This window comes from Eublepharis macularius, chromosome 2, assembly GCF_028583425.1.
Source record: "Eublepharis macularius isolate TG4126 chromosome 2, MPM_Emac_v1.0, whole genome shotgun sequence".
In the NCBI taxonomy this organism is placed as follows: Eukaryota; Metazoa; Chordata; class Lepidosauria; order Squamata; family Eublepharidae; genus Eublepharis; species Eublepharis macularius.
Window position 1 is genome coordinate 168720950 of NC_072791.1, and position 16895 is coordinate 168737844.

General features: G+C 39.3%; 1 protein-coding gene across 2 annotated transcripts in view; it reads left to right on the forward strand.

The window, feature by feature from the left end:
• SCTR (secretin receptor) overlaps nt 1–16895 on the forward strand; it is a 45989-nt gene that overhangs the window by 14974 nt on the left and 14120 nt on the right. For both annotated transcript variants that reach the window (XM_054971643.1, XM_054971642.1), the window contains exons 4-10: nt 6037–6155; nt 9376–9473; nt 11341–11476; nt 12015–12168; nt 12267–12327; nt 15824–15890; nt 15982–16073. In XM_054971643.1, coding sequence (XP_054827618.1) covers nt 6037–6155; nt 9376–9473; nt 11341–11476; nt 12015–12168; nt 12267–12327; nt 15824–15890; nt 15982–16073 — 727 coding nt within the window. The remainder of the gene's footprint in view (nt 1–6036; nt 6156–9375; nt 9474–11340; nt 11477–12014; nt 12169–12266; nt 12328–15823; nt 15891–15981; nt 16074–16895) is intronic.

Genomic DNA, 16895 nt, shown 5'->3' on the forward strand with positions numbered 1-16895 from the left:
GTGCTGAGTGAAGGCAGGGAGAGGAGACGGAGGTCAGTAGGGATGTGATGCCTTAGAGTCTACACCCCAGTGCTTCCCAACTTTTTTTGCCTGGAAGAACCCCTAAATTGTTTCAAATCCCAAGGAACCCAGATGGCAAAAAGACTGGGAAATCACTATTTCAAATACTGATTGGGAACGAATTTGGGTCTCTAATTCATTTAATACACAAGTGATCAATCTTTATTTACAACCATACAAAATTATTAATTACTGGTACCTCACACCCTATAAGTTGTCAAAAATCTATTCAAAAAGTTCTCCCCTATGCTGGAAACAATGTGGGGAACTAGGTAATTATGTACATTGTTGGTGGAACTGCAAGTATGTAAAAGAATTTTGGAAAAAGATTTTACATCAAGTAGAACTTATAACTTCATATAAGATTCCTCTAAAACCAGAAATCCTTTTTTTGGATCATTGGGACGATCTAAATATTCCTTCTGTTAGAAGGGATTTAATAACTATACTATTTCATGCAGCTAAATCCTCACTTGCTTCATTTTGGAAGTTACAATCAGTCCCTACAATTAACACCTGGTTCAACAAGATATGGGATTTTCTAATAATGGAAAAAATAACAGAAAAGCTATACCTACAGAAAAACCCCACTGGTACTTCGAATGTTTATGTTAAGTGGGAGCCTTTCCTCGAATTTCTTTCTAAAAATGATCTACTTTTGACAAAGCTACCTTACCAAGATGTTATTGATATGGAAATGTGGGGTTTGTGGTGACCTTTTGTGCAGATTGTTATATTATTATTAATATCTCTACTGTTAAGATTGTTCTGTTTGTTACATATTTAAAATAAGTGTTAATAGTTTATTGTATAGATACTGACAAACTTGTATCGATCTTTGGTTTTAATTTGAGTATATTGTTGTTTTGTTTGATGATAGCTGTTAATGTTAATAAAATTATTAAAATTTTAAAAAAAGAAAAAAAATCCCAAGGAACCCCCTACCTATAAAAATATTCACAAGCCAAAGAAAATTGAGGGGGGGGGGACAATTCAATTACTGCTAAATTATTGTCAAGAAATGTTGTTTGTAAAGAGCTGCTCACTCTCACTCTTTCTCTCTCCCTCTCAGCTTACATAACCTTAATAACTGTAATATTTTGAGGGATATTTGGAATTTTTCATGGTATTTCAAAATTTTTACTTATTTATTACAACTCCATACAATATCCTGTGGAGGTTCAGGGTTACATGGAAACCTGGTTGGGAAATACTGGTCTACCCTATGAAGCTGCCGTTTCCTCCAGGGGAACTGATCTCTGTAGTGTAGAGAGATCAGTTATAGTTCCAAGAGAACTCCAGACCCCACCTGGAAGTTGGCAAGTTGAGAGTGTTATCAGGGGGGCTGTCTCCTGCTGTCCATGAGTGAAACTAAAGCCATCTTAGTTCCATACACAGGCCTGAAATGGATTGAAATGGTCAAGGGCCGATGTGCCATCCAGAAACCCCTGGAGCTTCTGCACTACGTGCTCTATCCCATCTTAGACATTTTAAGAAAGACTCTGTGATGTTATTGGCACAGCAGCCTCCCATGCCTGTGCCAGTTTGTGAATATTAAAAGTTTGTTGTATTTTTGTCATTATGTCCCAGATACCAAGAGACTGTGCTCCCTCAATGTACCTTCTGTTGCTTGTGCCGTATTTAATTTAGTTCTTTCAATTCCATGTGCTTTCCTCCTTCAGCACTATAGCACCTATCTCTTATAACTTTAACAAAAAATCTGGTGAACCTGAGTGAGGCTGTCTCCTACAGCAAAAGTACCCTCCTCCCAAACCCAAATCAGAGCTCAAGCAATTGTCATGACAAAAATAACATCTTTTTAAAAAATACATCTTTAAAGGACTTGCTTTAGAACTCCCTAAGGCAAAGGCTTAATTGAGTCACCAGAGGGAGCTCAGCTGATAATGCTAGAATAACTTAACTGTGCATTCACATTGGATTTTTAAGCCATTGTAAATTAGCACATTCTCACCAGACTCTTACAATGGGAACATTTCATTTACAATAATTAATGGGAAGTGCTCTTAAGAACATAAAAGACCTCTACTGGATCACACCAGTGGTCCATCATCAGCCAGTTACTATGGAGGGCAAACAACAGAGCATAGAGGCTGGAGCCTTCCCTTGAAGTTGGCTTCTTGCACTAGTATTCAGAGGTTCACTGCCTCTGAATGTGGAGGTTCCCTTTAGTCACCATGACTAGTAGCCATTGATAGACCTATCTTCCATGACTATGTCTAATTCCCCCTTAAAGCTGTCTATGCCTGAGGCCATTACTACATCATCTGGCAGTGAATCTCACATTTTAATCACTTGTGAAATTTTCCTTTTGTCTGTCCTGAATCTACTGCCCATCTGCTTCATTGGACACCTGCAAGTTTTAGAATTATGAGAGAGGGAGAAAAAGTTCTTTGTCCACCTTCTCTACCTTTATCATATCCTCCCTTAGTCATCTCTCTTCTAAACTGAAAAGTCCCAGACTCTTCAGCCTTTCCTCATACGAAAGATGTTCCAACCCCTTTATCATCTTGGTTGCCCAAAATGTTAATGCTTTAGGGTTTATAGCACCATGAAATAATCATTTTGCCCTGACCTGGATAGCCCAGGTGAGCCTGATCTTGTCCGATCATAGAAGCTAAGCAGGGTTGGCCTTGGTTAGTAACTGGATGAAAGACCTCCAAGGAAGACCAGGGTTGCAGAGGCAGGTAATGGCAAACCACCTCTATTAGTCTCTTGCCATGAAAACTCCACCAGGGGTCGCCATAAGTCAACTATGACTTGAGGGCACTCTCCACCACCGATAATCATTTTAGGATATACATTGTGCCTTGTAGAGTAACACATGCAGGATTTCCCATCTATCTGGAAGGAATTCATTGCTCTTAAAGATGACCCAGTGAATATTTGGTCTGTTTGTTAGGGATTATAAATGATTAGCTGTTGCAGTATTTCTTCAGGTAGAACTCCACCCTGATTCTGCAAATCCATGTTCCAATGCCTGAGAGATAATAGGAATGCAAAGGCACTTCCAGGGGAGGAGCAGAAGTAGGAGCAGAAGGTGTTTCGCATTTCCTGTTTCCACTGACCCTTCCTTGCAAATGATCCTACCATGGTGCTTTTTTCAAGTCAAACTTCCTTCAGAGTCTGACTGATAAAAATTTTTTAGGAATAGTCTAGTTTCTACTCATGCTTTTAAAAGCAAATTGATTTTCTTCAGATCATTCATTTGTATTCCATTAACTAGACTGCATTTGAATTTTTCAGGTTATTTCAAGAGCTAATGGGCTAGGTCTTATGAGTTCCTTCTGCTAAGCTGGATCCTCTGACTCTCTTCCTTCAACAATGAAAGATTTCCTCCAATGGAGAATGACTTTTTCTGGAGGGGAAAAGCTTCCTCTGATGTACAAATGGCTTTCTTTGTTGAAGGAACTCTTGCTCTGTTGGAGGAAAATGTGGTGAAAGGGAGTCATAGGATCCCTTTATTTAGCATTGCTGCATCACTCAGGCCCAGCGTCCAGGCCAGCACCTTTGGGCATTTGCTTGGGGCCCCAGGAGGATCTCCCTGCTTAGTGCCATCTGCTCACAAAGCAGTAGAGCCAGCACGGCTGCTGTTAGTGGCCATTGTGCTGAGAATAACTGTCTCCATTCTCAGCCACTTCCCCAATGTGAAAGGCTGGACAGCCACTACCACCACCTAGCAATCCCCTGAGATGCCTGCCAACTGTAGTAGATAATGTCACATTTCAGTACTTTGTCTAATGCAGTGCATAGTTTAATTGAAGTTGAATGACCTCAGGGCTACAGAACAGACAAAAAATGTACGATGCTAAATGGCCAAATGATTTGCTCTGGAAAGTTTCAGGAGCCAGACTGGAATTCTTCGGCTTGTTTCATGTTGATGGACAATTGCTCTGGGATTCTTGACATATGAAGTCCTAGCTGTTGAAGGTTACAGGATTCACATGGACAGAAAGTCATGTGGCCCATGGATTTGCAATGAGGAACCAAGCTGGCATTGCACCAATGGGAAGTCCCTTGATAGAAGAGGAAGGAGAGGGCAATTTTGCTCCCTCCCCCCCCATTGCAGCCTTCCAAATAGTTTGGCTTTTTGTCCAGTATCTGCATTATGGAGGTCTTGGGCAGGCTGGGGCAGGGGCAAGAGAGAAGGCAGGAAAGTGCTATGTCAGAACATGTATATTTCACAGGATCCAAGTCTGTGAATTTTACAAAACATACATTTGCAAAGTAGAAAAAAAGCTTCCTAAGTGGAATTGTTCAAAGATCAATATAAAATACAAACTTATAAATTAATTAACAGATGGTGTATAACACCAAAGAAACTTTCCCAGATTTCTTCCACATCTCCACCTAACTGCTGGAAAAATTGTGGGGAGGAAGGGAACTTTGCCCATTGTTGGTGGAGGTGTAAACATATTGAATCATTTTGGAAAGCAGTGCTAAAGGAAATTCGGAAAAGAACAGGATATGAAATCCCCCTGATGCCAGAAATTATTCTATTGGACCAATGGGACAAATACCAAGACCACATTTCAACAATAAGAAGAGACCTAATAGCCACCCTACTAGTGGCCACAAAGAGCTCAATAGCTACCTTTTGGAAATCTAAGTCTACACCCTCAATTGATAACGGACACAAAAAAATCTGGGACCATTATATATCGGAAAAGTTATATGATAAAATTTACCATGTAGAAAATTTTCCAAGAACAACCAACTTTATTGAGAAATGGTTTCCTTTCTTTGAATACCTCGAAAATAATAGTTCCTTACCTGGTCTTAAACTCTTTCATACATATGCAAATATATAATTAATCTCTCAATTTAATATGTTAGAATTTCCAAGTACTTTCTCCTTATATTTGTTCAGATACATGCTCAGATATAACCCTCTAAACTGTTTTAATATGCATTCAATTGTTACTTATTATGGCATGTTATGTGTTTATTAATTTTGATGTATGTATTTATTAACGGATTTTAGTATTAACTTCTTGTATGACTGCAAATTCATGATTGTATATAGTTTAATAGTTTATTGTTATAAAAAAATTAAATAATAATAAAAAAGATCAGTATAAGGAATTTCAGTAAGGCGGTTCAACATGCCCTTAAAGGGACGGCCGACTCACGGAATGCTGGCAATGTCTCTATTTGCACAACTTTTGCGGGGCATGGCTTCTTTTTCCCCGGTGCCTTTTCTGTGACTGCAGAAAGTATGTTCCCAGAAAAGGAGCAGAAAAAATGGAAGCTTAAACAGCCCGCAACCATTTTGCAAATGGAGACATCTGGATTCCTGGGGAAAAGTCACCAGTGTTTGGTGAGTGAGCTATCAACTTAAGGGAGCGTGGAAATAGCCTCAATAAAACCCCATTGGTAACTATTTATTGTATCACTTTTGTATAATAAGGAATACAATGAAGCCATGATTGCGGCTGTAATTTTCTGATATAATAGATCTGTCTTCCATGAATTGGTTTTGTCCTGTTTTAATGGCATCTAAGCCAGTGGCAATCATTCACCCCATCTTGTGCCAGTCAAGTTTGTAAATTAATTGTATATTTTGTGAACAAATCATGCTGTCTCCATTCTATTTGCTGATCAAATTTGTTGGGTGACCCTGAGTCTTAGTTTTATGAGAGAGGGATAAAAAATTCCTTAGATCCACTTTCTGTGCGCCACACATAATTTTATAGGCCCCTGTTTTGTCTTTCCTTAATTGCCCTTTACTTAAACAAAGAACAACCAATGCATTAGCCATTTCTTGTAAGGATGACATTCTGACCTCTTGATCAGTTTGGTGGCCCTTTCTGGCACCTTTCCCAGATCTTTTTGGTAACTCACAAGAACATAAGGCAGATTCAGATAACATGAGAATGTGTATTGATATATGACCCTTTCCTGATGCATTCTGCATTGCATAATTATGTGATTTATTTTATTGCTGTCATTATCCAGGGTATATGTATCGTAACTGCACCAAGGAAGGCTGGTCAAAGCGATTCCCTAGAACACACATTGCCTGTGACTATAATGTGAAAGAAGTGAATGCTACTTTAATTGCACAGAGACCACGGGTGAGTTCAACTGATTAATATCTGAAGGAGCACCTTCTCAGTATGACTGTTCCCATTAAGATCAAGTACAAACAGTATTTTGGAGGTACCACCTTTTGTCAGGTTGGTGACTACCACCATGAACACCTTTTCAATGATGGATCCCAGATATAGAATTAACTTCTTCTTGTGATTCATCAGAGAAGGGGACCTTCATGCTTGATACCTTCATTGGTTAGAATGTTTAGTGTTTTGTTGACTGATGTTTCCATTTTTTTTTCTTGCTCCATGCTTATTCAGTGTGGTCAATGTTTTGTTTATTTTTATTCATATAATTTGCTTTGAGCTCACTATCTGCTGAAAAGTAAATTTAAAACATTCTAAATAAATAAAATCTGGGTGAAGACAATCATATTGATTGGATAATATTGTGCTCAGTCAATAGGTCTTGCTTTTCTCAAAAACTTGAATTAAGAGGACTTTGTAATGCTGTACGCAAGTGCTGTTGCTGGCTTCCAAACCCAGGTAACTAAACACACAAGAACATCCAAACATAAGGCAAAAGCCTATGGTGCAGGTGGTGTGAATGAACACACTGCTGCTGTATTCTGAGGCATTTCTTTTCAGGGCACCTGTTTTATCCTGAGTTAGACCATTGGTCCATCAAGCTCAGTATTGCCTGAGGCTCTCCAGACTCTCAGTCAGTGAGTCAGTCTTTACCATTGGCTGCTACTGAATGCTGCTTCCACACAGAGGTCTTTTTTTCTCCTCCTTGGTTTCCAAGCTGGAATGCTTAATTTTTGTGAGCTTCCACATGATGATGCATTGTAATAGGATGGTTGTTGTGGGTTTTCCGGGCTGTATTGCCGTGGTCTTGGCATTGTAGTTCCTGACGTTTCGCCACCAGCTGTGGCTGGCATCTTCAGAGGTGTAGCACCAAAAGAAACTCTTGGGAAACTCTTACAGGATGACTCAGCTCAACCCCACCCCTCCTGAGCAGATACAAATGACATACATCTTTTCCACACTGTGACACTGAGAGATTTCTGTCTTTTGGTGCTACACCTCTGAAGATGCCAGCCACAGCTGCTGGCGAAACGTCAGGAACTACAATGCCAAGACCACGGCAATACAGCCCGGAAAACCCACAACAACCATCGTTCTCCGGCCGTGAAAGCCTTCGACAATACATTGTAATAGGCTTTGCAAACTAGAATGTCATAGGGAACGAATGGTGCATATTTTCCTGTCCTGTCCTCCCTATATCCATACAATTTGCTATGGTCAGCCTTTTGTGAGCACCATATTTGTGAGCACCATATTTCCAGTAAACCCCGCCCCCCCCATCATGCTACTGGAGGGCTTTTAATTTTTTTTTAAAATCAGTAATTGCTGTAGTGTTATACTATTGTTGCATTATGGCACTATTCCAACATACTGCAACTTATTTAATTCAAAGTTTCTTAGAATCATTATAGTCCTGTAGTGTATACATGAAGAAAAGCACAACAACAACAACAAAGGAATACTGAGTTGTTAAAGTGGTCACGATGACCATGTCTCTGACAGTCAATGTGGAATTACTGTAGAACACATTAGAAAGGGGAAAGCAGGGAACAGAGAAAAGTGTGCAGAAAATTGTCAGTGAAAGCTTCACCCCCAATGCACATACCTCTGCATTTGCAGTGGTGATAAAAGCAATACAGGGTCAAATCCACATTCACCCATTACCCGCATGTTTATCGGATATCTTCCGTTTGCCTCCAATCCGCGATTTTTTCCTCTTCGTTCACATTCCTGCTTCCAATCCGTCTTTCTCGCGTGTCCCTCCGGTCACACGGCCGCTCGAAAACTGCTTTTTTGGGCGGGACCTTTTTTCCCTGCCCATTTTTTAAAATTTTTTTGAGCGCACTTTTCCGTTATTTCGATCTTGCCTTATAAAGAAACATCATTGAAGATAATGATGCCTCTCTTTCCCCCACTGACAGCACTGATGGCTCTCTCCCGTTTCTTTTTTGGAAATTTGGAAGCATGTGGGAAGCTTTCGTGGGCATTTCCTATTCAGGACAGTTCAGTGCCTGAATTTTACTGAAGTTTCACTTCCTTGGAATGTCATTATTTCAATATTTCGTAATTTCGATATTACAGTAATATAAAATAAAAAAATAAAAAACAGTTAAAAAGGAAGTTTCGCGAGTCCGTTCTGAGAATGAATTCACCCCAAAATGATTTTTCAAACTACCAGATTTGATTCAGAAACAGCATAATCAATAAATCCAGTGCTATGGAGTCAAAAACAGTCTTTTGCAGACTACGGAGCACTTGCAAGTTGAATCAGCCAATAGGAACTCTCGGAACAGCCGGAGAGACAGGAAGGGGGGTGGTTTTTAAAAAAAACATGTAAATTGCACATTGGCCCGTTCACGGCCACCGTGAAACTCCCGTTGAAAACCTGTGACCACATATTCGGGAGAAATGCGAATGAAATGCGTCTGTTTAATGAGGTAATGTGACCGGCACTCAGGATTGCGTGGGGAATGCGGGGAACATGCGACTTAGAATGAGTAATGTGGATTTGACCCAGATTATCCTTTCTGTGTGCAAGCAGCCTAAGATCATTCTTCTACATTTAGAGTGCTAGATTAACCTATTCTATGGTTGGTTAATTTGGTTCGGGAGTACACAGCATTATAGAGAGCACGTAAATCAAGGAAGCTAGCAGCACCTAGTGACGGAACATAGTATTGTCCAATTAGAACAAACAAAAGATCCCTCAAACAGATTTTAAAAACTGCCTGTAGAATATCAGGGCCAGGAAAACATTTTCTGTTCTGTGGGAAGCAGACCGTTAAATCAATACCATAAACAAACATCCATGGAAGTAGATACAGCACCGTAGCACCTATCAAATTAGCAGATCATTGCAGCAATTCTTTCTGAGCTCTTGGTTCCTTGTACCTCAGTGCTGCAAGTCTACATGCAGGTGGCCTGATTTCAATATGATGCTGACCACTTAAAATAACCCTGCATAGATAAGTTTGTCAGGCTGTGGCATACTTTTAGAGCATGCTTTTTCAATGGACTGAATGTTGATCACTGTGATTGTGTAGGGGGAGAATTAATTTATGGTACTGGCAGTTTTAGAAGAAATAATGGCATTGCCTGTTGTAAAACAGCAGAAAGGTGATGAATTGAGTGAATTCCTACTATGAACTAAGAGTTATTGGATGTCTTTTCACAGCAATCATACATTATGAAGTTAAATATCGTGTACACTATTGGATACAGTTTTTCCCTGGCGGCTCTGACAATTGCCTTAGGCATTTTGGCTTCTTTTAGGTAAGAAATAATTGTCCATCCTTTCTTCACATTTGTTTTCATTCTCTGGTTAGTTCTTTAATATTCTGAATGATAGTATTTGCAGTTTTGGAATGAAATTTTGAACAAATGAAAAATTAGGGCTGCATGACTGTACTAGAAGGCAAGAAAGAAGGGAGGGAACAAGCCAAAGCCATAAAGAACCAGATTTATTAATCTTCATCAGCATAAAATCTCTCCCCTCCTTTCACCCTCCACTCCAGAGATGTTCTCTCTTGCAAATCATTGTTGTCCTCTGTGCCATTCTCACTGTGGATTGGCTCTAAAGATCCTTCCCCCTTCTCATTGCCCCCTGCTGCATTCCCTGAAATGCTACCTGTGGAGGTTGGAGGGAATCTAAAAAACCAAGGCTAAGTGCAATATGGGATTCTGCAGTGGGAGGGGGGAATCAGCAGAAGTCCCCCCCCTTCTGTTAGTGGAAATGTGCTTCCATTAGCAGATGACTTTGGAGTCAACACCGTGTTTTGTGGATTGCTCCTTTAGCAAGCTTTTACTTGTTATTTCTACTTTGAAATTAAACTTCAGGATATTTGAACAGCTTCTTGTAATACAAATAAATCATCCAAATGGTAAATGATTTTTCATATAGTAAGGATGAGAACCTTTACCACGGAGGAATATATTTTTATTGGTAGGTTTTCAATTGGTGACAAATGGCCTTTTCCTTCACCAAAGAAGGTATCTGTCCATAGGTGGCAAACAGCATTCAGATCTAGTCTATTATGTCTCTCTTTATCATTTTAATCCCACTTTTCCTCCAGTGTTTTTAGGATGGCATGTATGGTTGTCCCTTCCATCCTCACAGCTGTGGGAGGTAGTTTAGGCTGAGAGGCAGTGACAGGATCAAGGTGTCCTGCTGAACTTGATGAAAGAGCATGGAATGGAACCTGAGCCTCATAGTCCAGCACTCAAAGCACTGCATTACATTGGCTCTCAAGATTAGCAAATTTAGAATTAATCCAATTTTTGGTTTTCATTTTTCCAAATGAAAACCAAAACCAGTTCCTGAAGTTTATTGTTACATATAGGGAAAAGGTCATGAACATATCATCTTCCCACAATAATACTCTGTAAAAAGGTTGTTGAAACATATATAAGATTTTTAAATATATTGAAGAAGTAGCAAGAAGTAACCTTATGAGATAGGAAGCAAATAAAGAAATCTTGTGCCCCTGGATTAGTATGTCAGTTAATATTATTAGTTAAAAGTTTCCATTCCTTTCTCTTTTGAGAAAAGTTTTCCTACTGATAACAAATGCAGACATCTAGCGCTAGTAGAAACACTATATTAAATGGATTGAAAACAATGCAGGATGGGAGAACCATGTATGTCATTCTAAGAACATTTGAGGAATGGTGGGATAAAGATGTTATAGACAGATATAATGGGTTGGATCCAAATGCTGTTAGTCTTATTGATCTTGCAGATAAAATGCCATTTAGTTCGTAATAATGGTGACTGTTTAATTTTTTTTATCATGTCAGGATACTAACTTGGAATGAGATTAGGTGCTGGCTTTAGATCATTATTGATGGAGTATTTACAATTTCAATCTGACTTGAGGGACACAGTAGAACACCTGCTGGGTATGCAGAAAGACCCCGTTTTAATCTCTAGCAACTCCCGTTAAAGGATCTCAGGTAGCTAAGCTTGAGACCCTGGAGATCAGCTTCTAGTTAGAGATAAAAATCTTAGGCTGGAGGAACCAATACTGGCCTAGCTTTGGATCCCTATATTGGGCAGGTGTATGTGTTCATATGAGCGATGAGATTACTGAGAAATCCCCTGTTTAGAAATCAGAACTATTATTTTCTTTTTGGGACACAGAAGACTTCGCTGCACAAGGAATTACATCCATATGAATCTGTTTGCATCATTCATTCTGCGAGCCATGGCAAACTTCATCAAAGATGCTGTTCTTTCTGAAGATACCAATGATGCTGTCTACTGTGGATTATTCATGGTAAGGAAGGAGATCTTGGAAACAGGTTTTTTTTAAAGACTGTGAACCTGATCCTAGGTATGTACATTCAACTTATTTATGAAGATCTGAACCAAATAACCACAATAAAGGCCTATTCCATTCCCCCTCCCCTCCAAATCTGAGCAAACTTTCATACATCTAGTTATCTTTGATTCACAATGACAATTACAAGCAGGAAGGAGGGAGGTGCCCAAACTAACCAAATGAAACTACCACAAGACCATACAAAGTAAGAGAAATTTTAAAAACGAAACAGGTTTAAATACAATTCTGATTGGTTATATTATTATGTCAGGAGATGTCACGGACACATTCCAGAGATATTACAAGGAAGTAAATGTAAACCTGAGAGATTCTGTAGTAAATTTTCAAATGTGGGTATTGTTCAGGATTTCATTTTGTTTTGGATCTATTGACAATCTTGTAAGAAAATTAAGATGCTTGCTTGTGAAGCAGTCTGTTTAAGGGGCAGGAAGAGCGAGATCCCATATGTCATATTCTCTTTTTATTTCTGCAGGTAAGATGTAAGATTGCCATGGTCTTCTTCCACTTCTGTATTATGTCTAATTACAGTTGGCTTCTCGTGGAAGGGCTGTACCTTCAGACTTTGCTAGTTATTTCTTTCTTCTCAGAAAGAAAGTACTTCTGGTGGTTTGTGGTTTTGGGATGGGGTAAGAATCACTTTTGTTTTCAATTAAAATATTCAGTTTGGTTGTGACTTCTTTTGCATGAGTAAGGATTAATGACAAAAAATAATTCACCACCACAGGCACCCCGACTCTGTTTGTTATAACATGGGCCTTAGTCAGAGAATTCCATGAAAATATTGGGTAAGCCACAATTTTATTAACTTTCCCTTTACATTTTAATGTTTATCTATTGTTGCCTCATCTGTGTACCTGCTAATAAGCTTTTAATAGCTTGTTTCAAACAGCTGTAATCTTATCATCTTGCAATATGTAGAAATGTTGAGAGCAAAGGAAAATTATGAAATTAGATGTGTGATATGAACATGTAAGTGCTTTTGTTTCCCTTTCTCAGTTTCAAATCTGATTTACCGTTATAGCTCCTAGTCAAATAATCTTAAGAACTGTTTTGAAGGAGCTAGGGATGCCCAGTACTCAGGATCGTCACCAAAATGCAGTCTTCAAGGACCAGTTGGATACTATGAGTTTTTTCCATTGGTGCAAGAGGTAGGAAGGAACTCTTTTGACCATGACAAAAGCCTATGCCAGAAATTGTAGGAGCAGGGTATACCAAACCAAGCATGTGAATGGGACTGAGTTGGGAAGGGAATCGGGTGAGATCACTCATCCTTTCTCTTGCACTAGTGGAAAAGCTGACAGGATCCAGCTTCATGTCAATAAATCAGGTTTCAGGCCACGTTTCCATTACCAGCCTTGTGAGTCTTCAGTCTGGTGGTAACTTTATGAATTAAATAAAAACTGTGTTTCTCATCTGAACACCACAGAAACAAGACCTTTTAAAAAGCCACCCCAGACCATGAACTCTCTGAACTCAAATTGCATTTACACTTGTATGACTGCAGTTATTATGCTTTCTCAAGGGGCAGCCCTGTTTTTCTGTTGTAGCATCTTAACAATTCAAAAATGTATTGTTGCATAAGCTTTCATATTATGACATTTTCCCATTCACCAGGCAGAGCTTTTTGCAAGACTACAGTATTGTACTCAAAAGAGAAGAACTGGATTAAGCGCCTCAGATCAAAAAGTGAAAGCTGGGCATTTGGGCTTAAGAACTGTATGGGAATGAGGTGTCAGAAGGAACCCTGTCTTAGGCTAGCCGTAGACCTCTCTTGTAGTAAAGACTTCAGAGAGTTGATGAGACCACAGGAGAAAAAACTATAGTTCTTGGGAAGTGGAGACATAAATGACATAATGTTGTTATATCTTCGCAGAAATCTTACGAATTAAAGCTTGAGAAATAGTAGCTCGTGGTTAAGCAAGGATTTGGACCCAGGTTTCAGAAGTCTAAGACTGTCTTTTGGCTTATAATAGGGACACATCCCTGGCTGACTCTCAGCTGAATGGGCGAATAGAAATGGCTGATGCAGTTCTGGACCTTTCCTCATACTCAATTTATTCCTAGATTTTTTTAGCAATTGATCCACAAGCATTGAAATTGATTTGGGTATGGTTCTTCCACACATCTGCCCCCTCTTTGCATTTTAGAGTTTTGGAGTTGCTTTATTTTCTTCCTAATGTGCCTTACATTATCAGGATTTTCAGATGAGGGTGTTATTGTTAGCAACATCAATGCCCTCACAGCATCCCCTTCTCTTTTTATTTTTTAGGCATGCTTATATTGCTATATCGATATAACGGCTAAATAAAAAAAATTTTTGTAGGGGGGAGCCTAAAGGGGAGCAGCTCTGTCACCCATAACTAAGCCTCTGTATCGTCCAAACAGGAGAGCCCACCCAGGCTGAGCCAGGAGGTGGAGGCTGGCAACAGGGGCAAACCAGCCTCTGTTGAGATGGAGCCTGGAGCAGCAGTGCCTACGTGCTTTTCAAACCGTACTGCTTTTTCTGGCTCCAGAAGTGTCCCCTCTGCCCCCTCTGGGCCACCAGGGGGGTTTGCATTTTTTAAAATCATAATTTTCATATTGCTATATTGACCTGCCATTGTAATAATAGGTGCAGCAGGTTGTCTGAATTCCTAGTGTTCATTAAAAACAACAACAACAACAATAAATCTCTAGCTTCTTTTCCTAAGGGAAAAGACATCTCTCTACAACAGAAGGGGTTAGAGACTTACTCTATTTTTTTTAAAGAAAGCTGGGAATCCAGACAATCTGCTGTACCTATTATTACAGTGGTAAGTTATTAATATGATATTGACAATTTAAACAAAGATAGAAAGAAAACCAGGAAGTGGGGTAGAAGGGCAGGGAGAGGAGTGGTTCAGCACAGATGAACATTCAGTCGTCGAAAAGTGGGTTTGAGGTGGATGGGATTAGGCAGACAAAACTGAAAGAAACATTATGCTTGAGGGGGAAAAAATTACTCAAAATCAGATTCCAGAAAAGATCGGGGTAAAAGTGTTCTTAAAAGAACTGGAAAATCTCGGGGGGGGGGGGGGGACAAAGTGAAAACTAAAAGCAAAAAAAAAAAAGTATTAGTCTGAAGCATTATGGGGCTGGAACTGACCAAAAAAACCAAAAACCAAACAAAACAAACCTTCTATGGAGAAAACCCCTCTGTCAGTGATGCTTGATTTATGATGGCTTTTCACACATGCAAGTTACCACAATGTTGCAGTGATCATCAGAAAGATGAACATGCATGTGTGAATCAGCTTTTAGACATACATTTTTTGTTAAATTTTTCCAAATATTTCTGTCCAGTCTTTTCAATATAAATCTCCAAGATGGCTAACAAAAAAAAATCAAGCAAATGCCAATGTGCAAACGAAACTACATTTTTAAAAAAAGTTCTAGCAACAAAGCTACTAAAACAGAAGATCATAGGCTAAGATATCTGTGAGGAATAAGATTTTCCTTCCAGCTTTTGCTTCACACTGCAGCATCCACCAATGTTTTTTTTTCCTGGAGAACCAGTGGCTTTGCAGAAACAGCATAGGGGGCAAATAAGGTCAGTGAGTGGGAAATCAGCAGAATTGCCCTCCCCCGCTCATGACAGAAGTGCCTCCATCATTGGAAACAAATGGTTAGATATAAGTGTGTAAAAGCAAGATATATAAGGGGTGGAAACAACCACAGTGCTCCCCAAACTCTTTGGCAGAGAGAACTGCATTGGGCTCCCACTTAAAAAAGAGGATGCAACGAGAAGAGAGATCCTCCCCAGGAAGGAATGTCCAGGGATACAACTGTTGGTGAAACTACCCAGAACGGGGCCTACAGGGAGGCTTTTAAGGTGAGGGAAGAAAATCTATGGAAATAGGTAGTAATGCAGAACAGTGTAGAAAACAGAGGTGTGAATGGCTGATGCTTATGACGATTCCTAACTTCTGCTGTATCATAGGACTAGGCACTTGAAAATGTCTTGAGCTCTCTTGGAATCCTGACCCTTCTCTTATCAGTGTGCAACAGGAGCTTATTCTTCTGCTTTCCCTGTTTGTTACGAACAATTGAGTTTCCTCTGAGTTATATAGTACTGATGGAACTTCCAAATAATTTTCATAAACATGGTGGATGCCAAACTAAACTGGGAGCATTTTGCTCTATAATATTTTTATTCTGGGATTATAAAAGGATATGAAAATTCTAACAACATGAATCATGACAGCAGGTAATATAAATTCTGATACCCTTTACTGATCACAACTAATTTTACTGTCTTCACAGATGTTGGGATACTAATCCTACTAACATCTGGTGGATCATTCGAGGCCCTGTGCTGATATCTATTGTTGTAAGTCAATTTCACAATTCATTTCTGTACCAGAGGTTGATGGTCATACTACCCACCTTTAACATTTAATGCCAACTTGATGTTTTTGCAGATAAATTTCATTCTCTTTATCAATACTTTAAGAATTTTAATGGGAAAGCTTAAATGGCCGGATGGAAGGGGCAATGATGCAGGACAATACAAGTAAGTTAACTTATTTACCCTAGATAAATACAACAAAGTCTGCAATTATGTGTTACAAATGAACAGTTTGGAATGGCCACCTCAGCATTAACAAGTTTTCAAGAAAAACGTATGGGAAAAAGCTCACCTTTCCTTGGACTTTACCTGTAGCTTGTTTTGTTATCACACATGCTGATAGCGCCTTGTATGTGCACATCCCCCTGGGAATTATAGTGAAGACAATGTGTTCCTTGTGCACTGAAGCACTATTGTGCACTATTGTGCACTGGAGCACTATTGTACTAGAAAATTTGTTTCTTCCAGGGAAGAAGCAGTGGTAATTTGGTTAAATTATTTTTCCCCTTTGAGTGCCATTATATTGTAATACACAGAAAAAAAATGAAATCTAAATTTTAAGAAGTTCTCTTCCCCTTCCACTATTAACATTAAAGAATGTATGTATATGAGCAAATCAGTCTGATCAACCCAAACATTGTTTTATAGTCTGAATCCAGAAGAGAGCTATTGGGCAAATGATGTCCAGTCTAAAATATGTATGTTCGTTATAAACTGGACAAACATATATTCTGAATGGCATCACTTTGATGATATCACTAGTTGCAAAGTAACGTGTATGGTAAGCTACTTACCCTTGAGGACAGTCACCCCAGTAAAGTGACGGACACCACCCCCTTTCAGTCACGGCTTTTCTGGCATCCCTGTTCTGCTACTGGAAAAGTTTGCTTCTTGCAAGCAGGAAGTACGAACATCCACCATTTTGTCTGAAAACAGCAATACACATATTTTGCAGCTTCAGTACACATGACCCTAAAACTGGATATT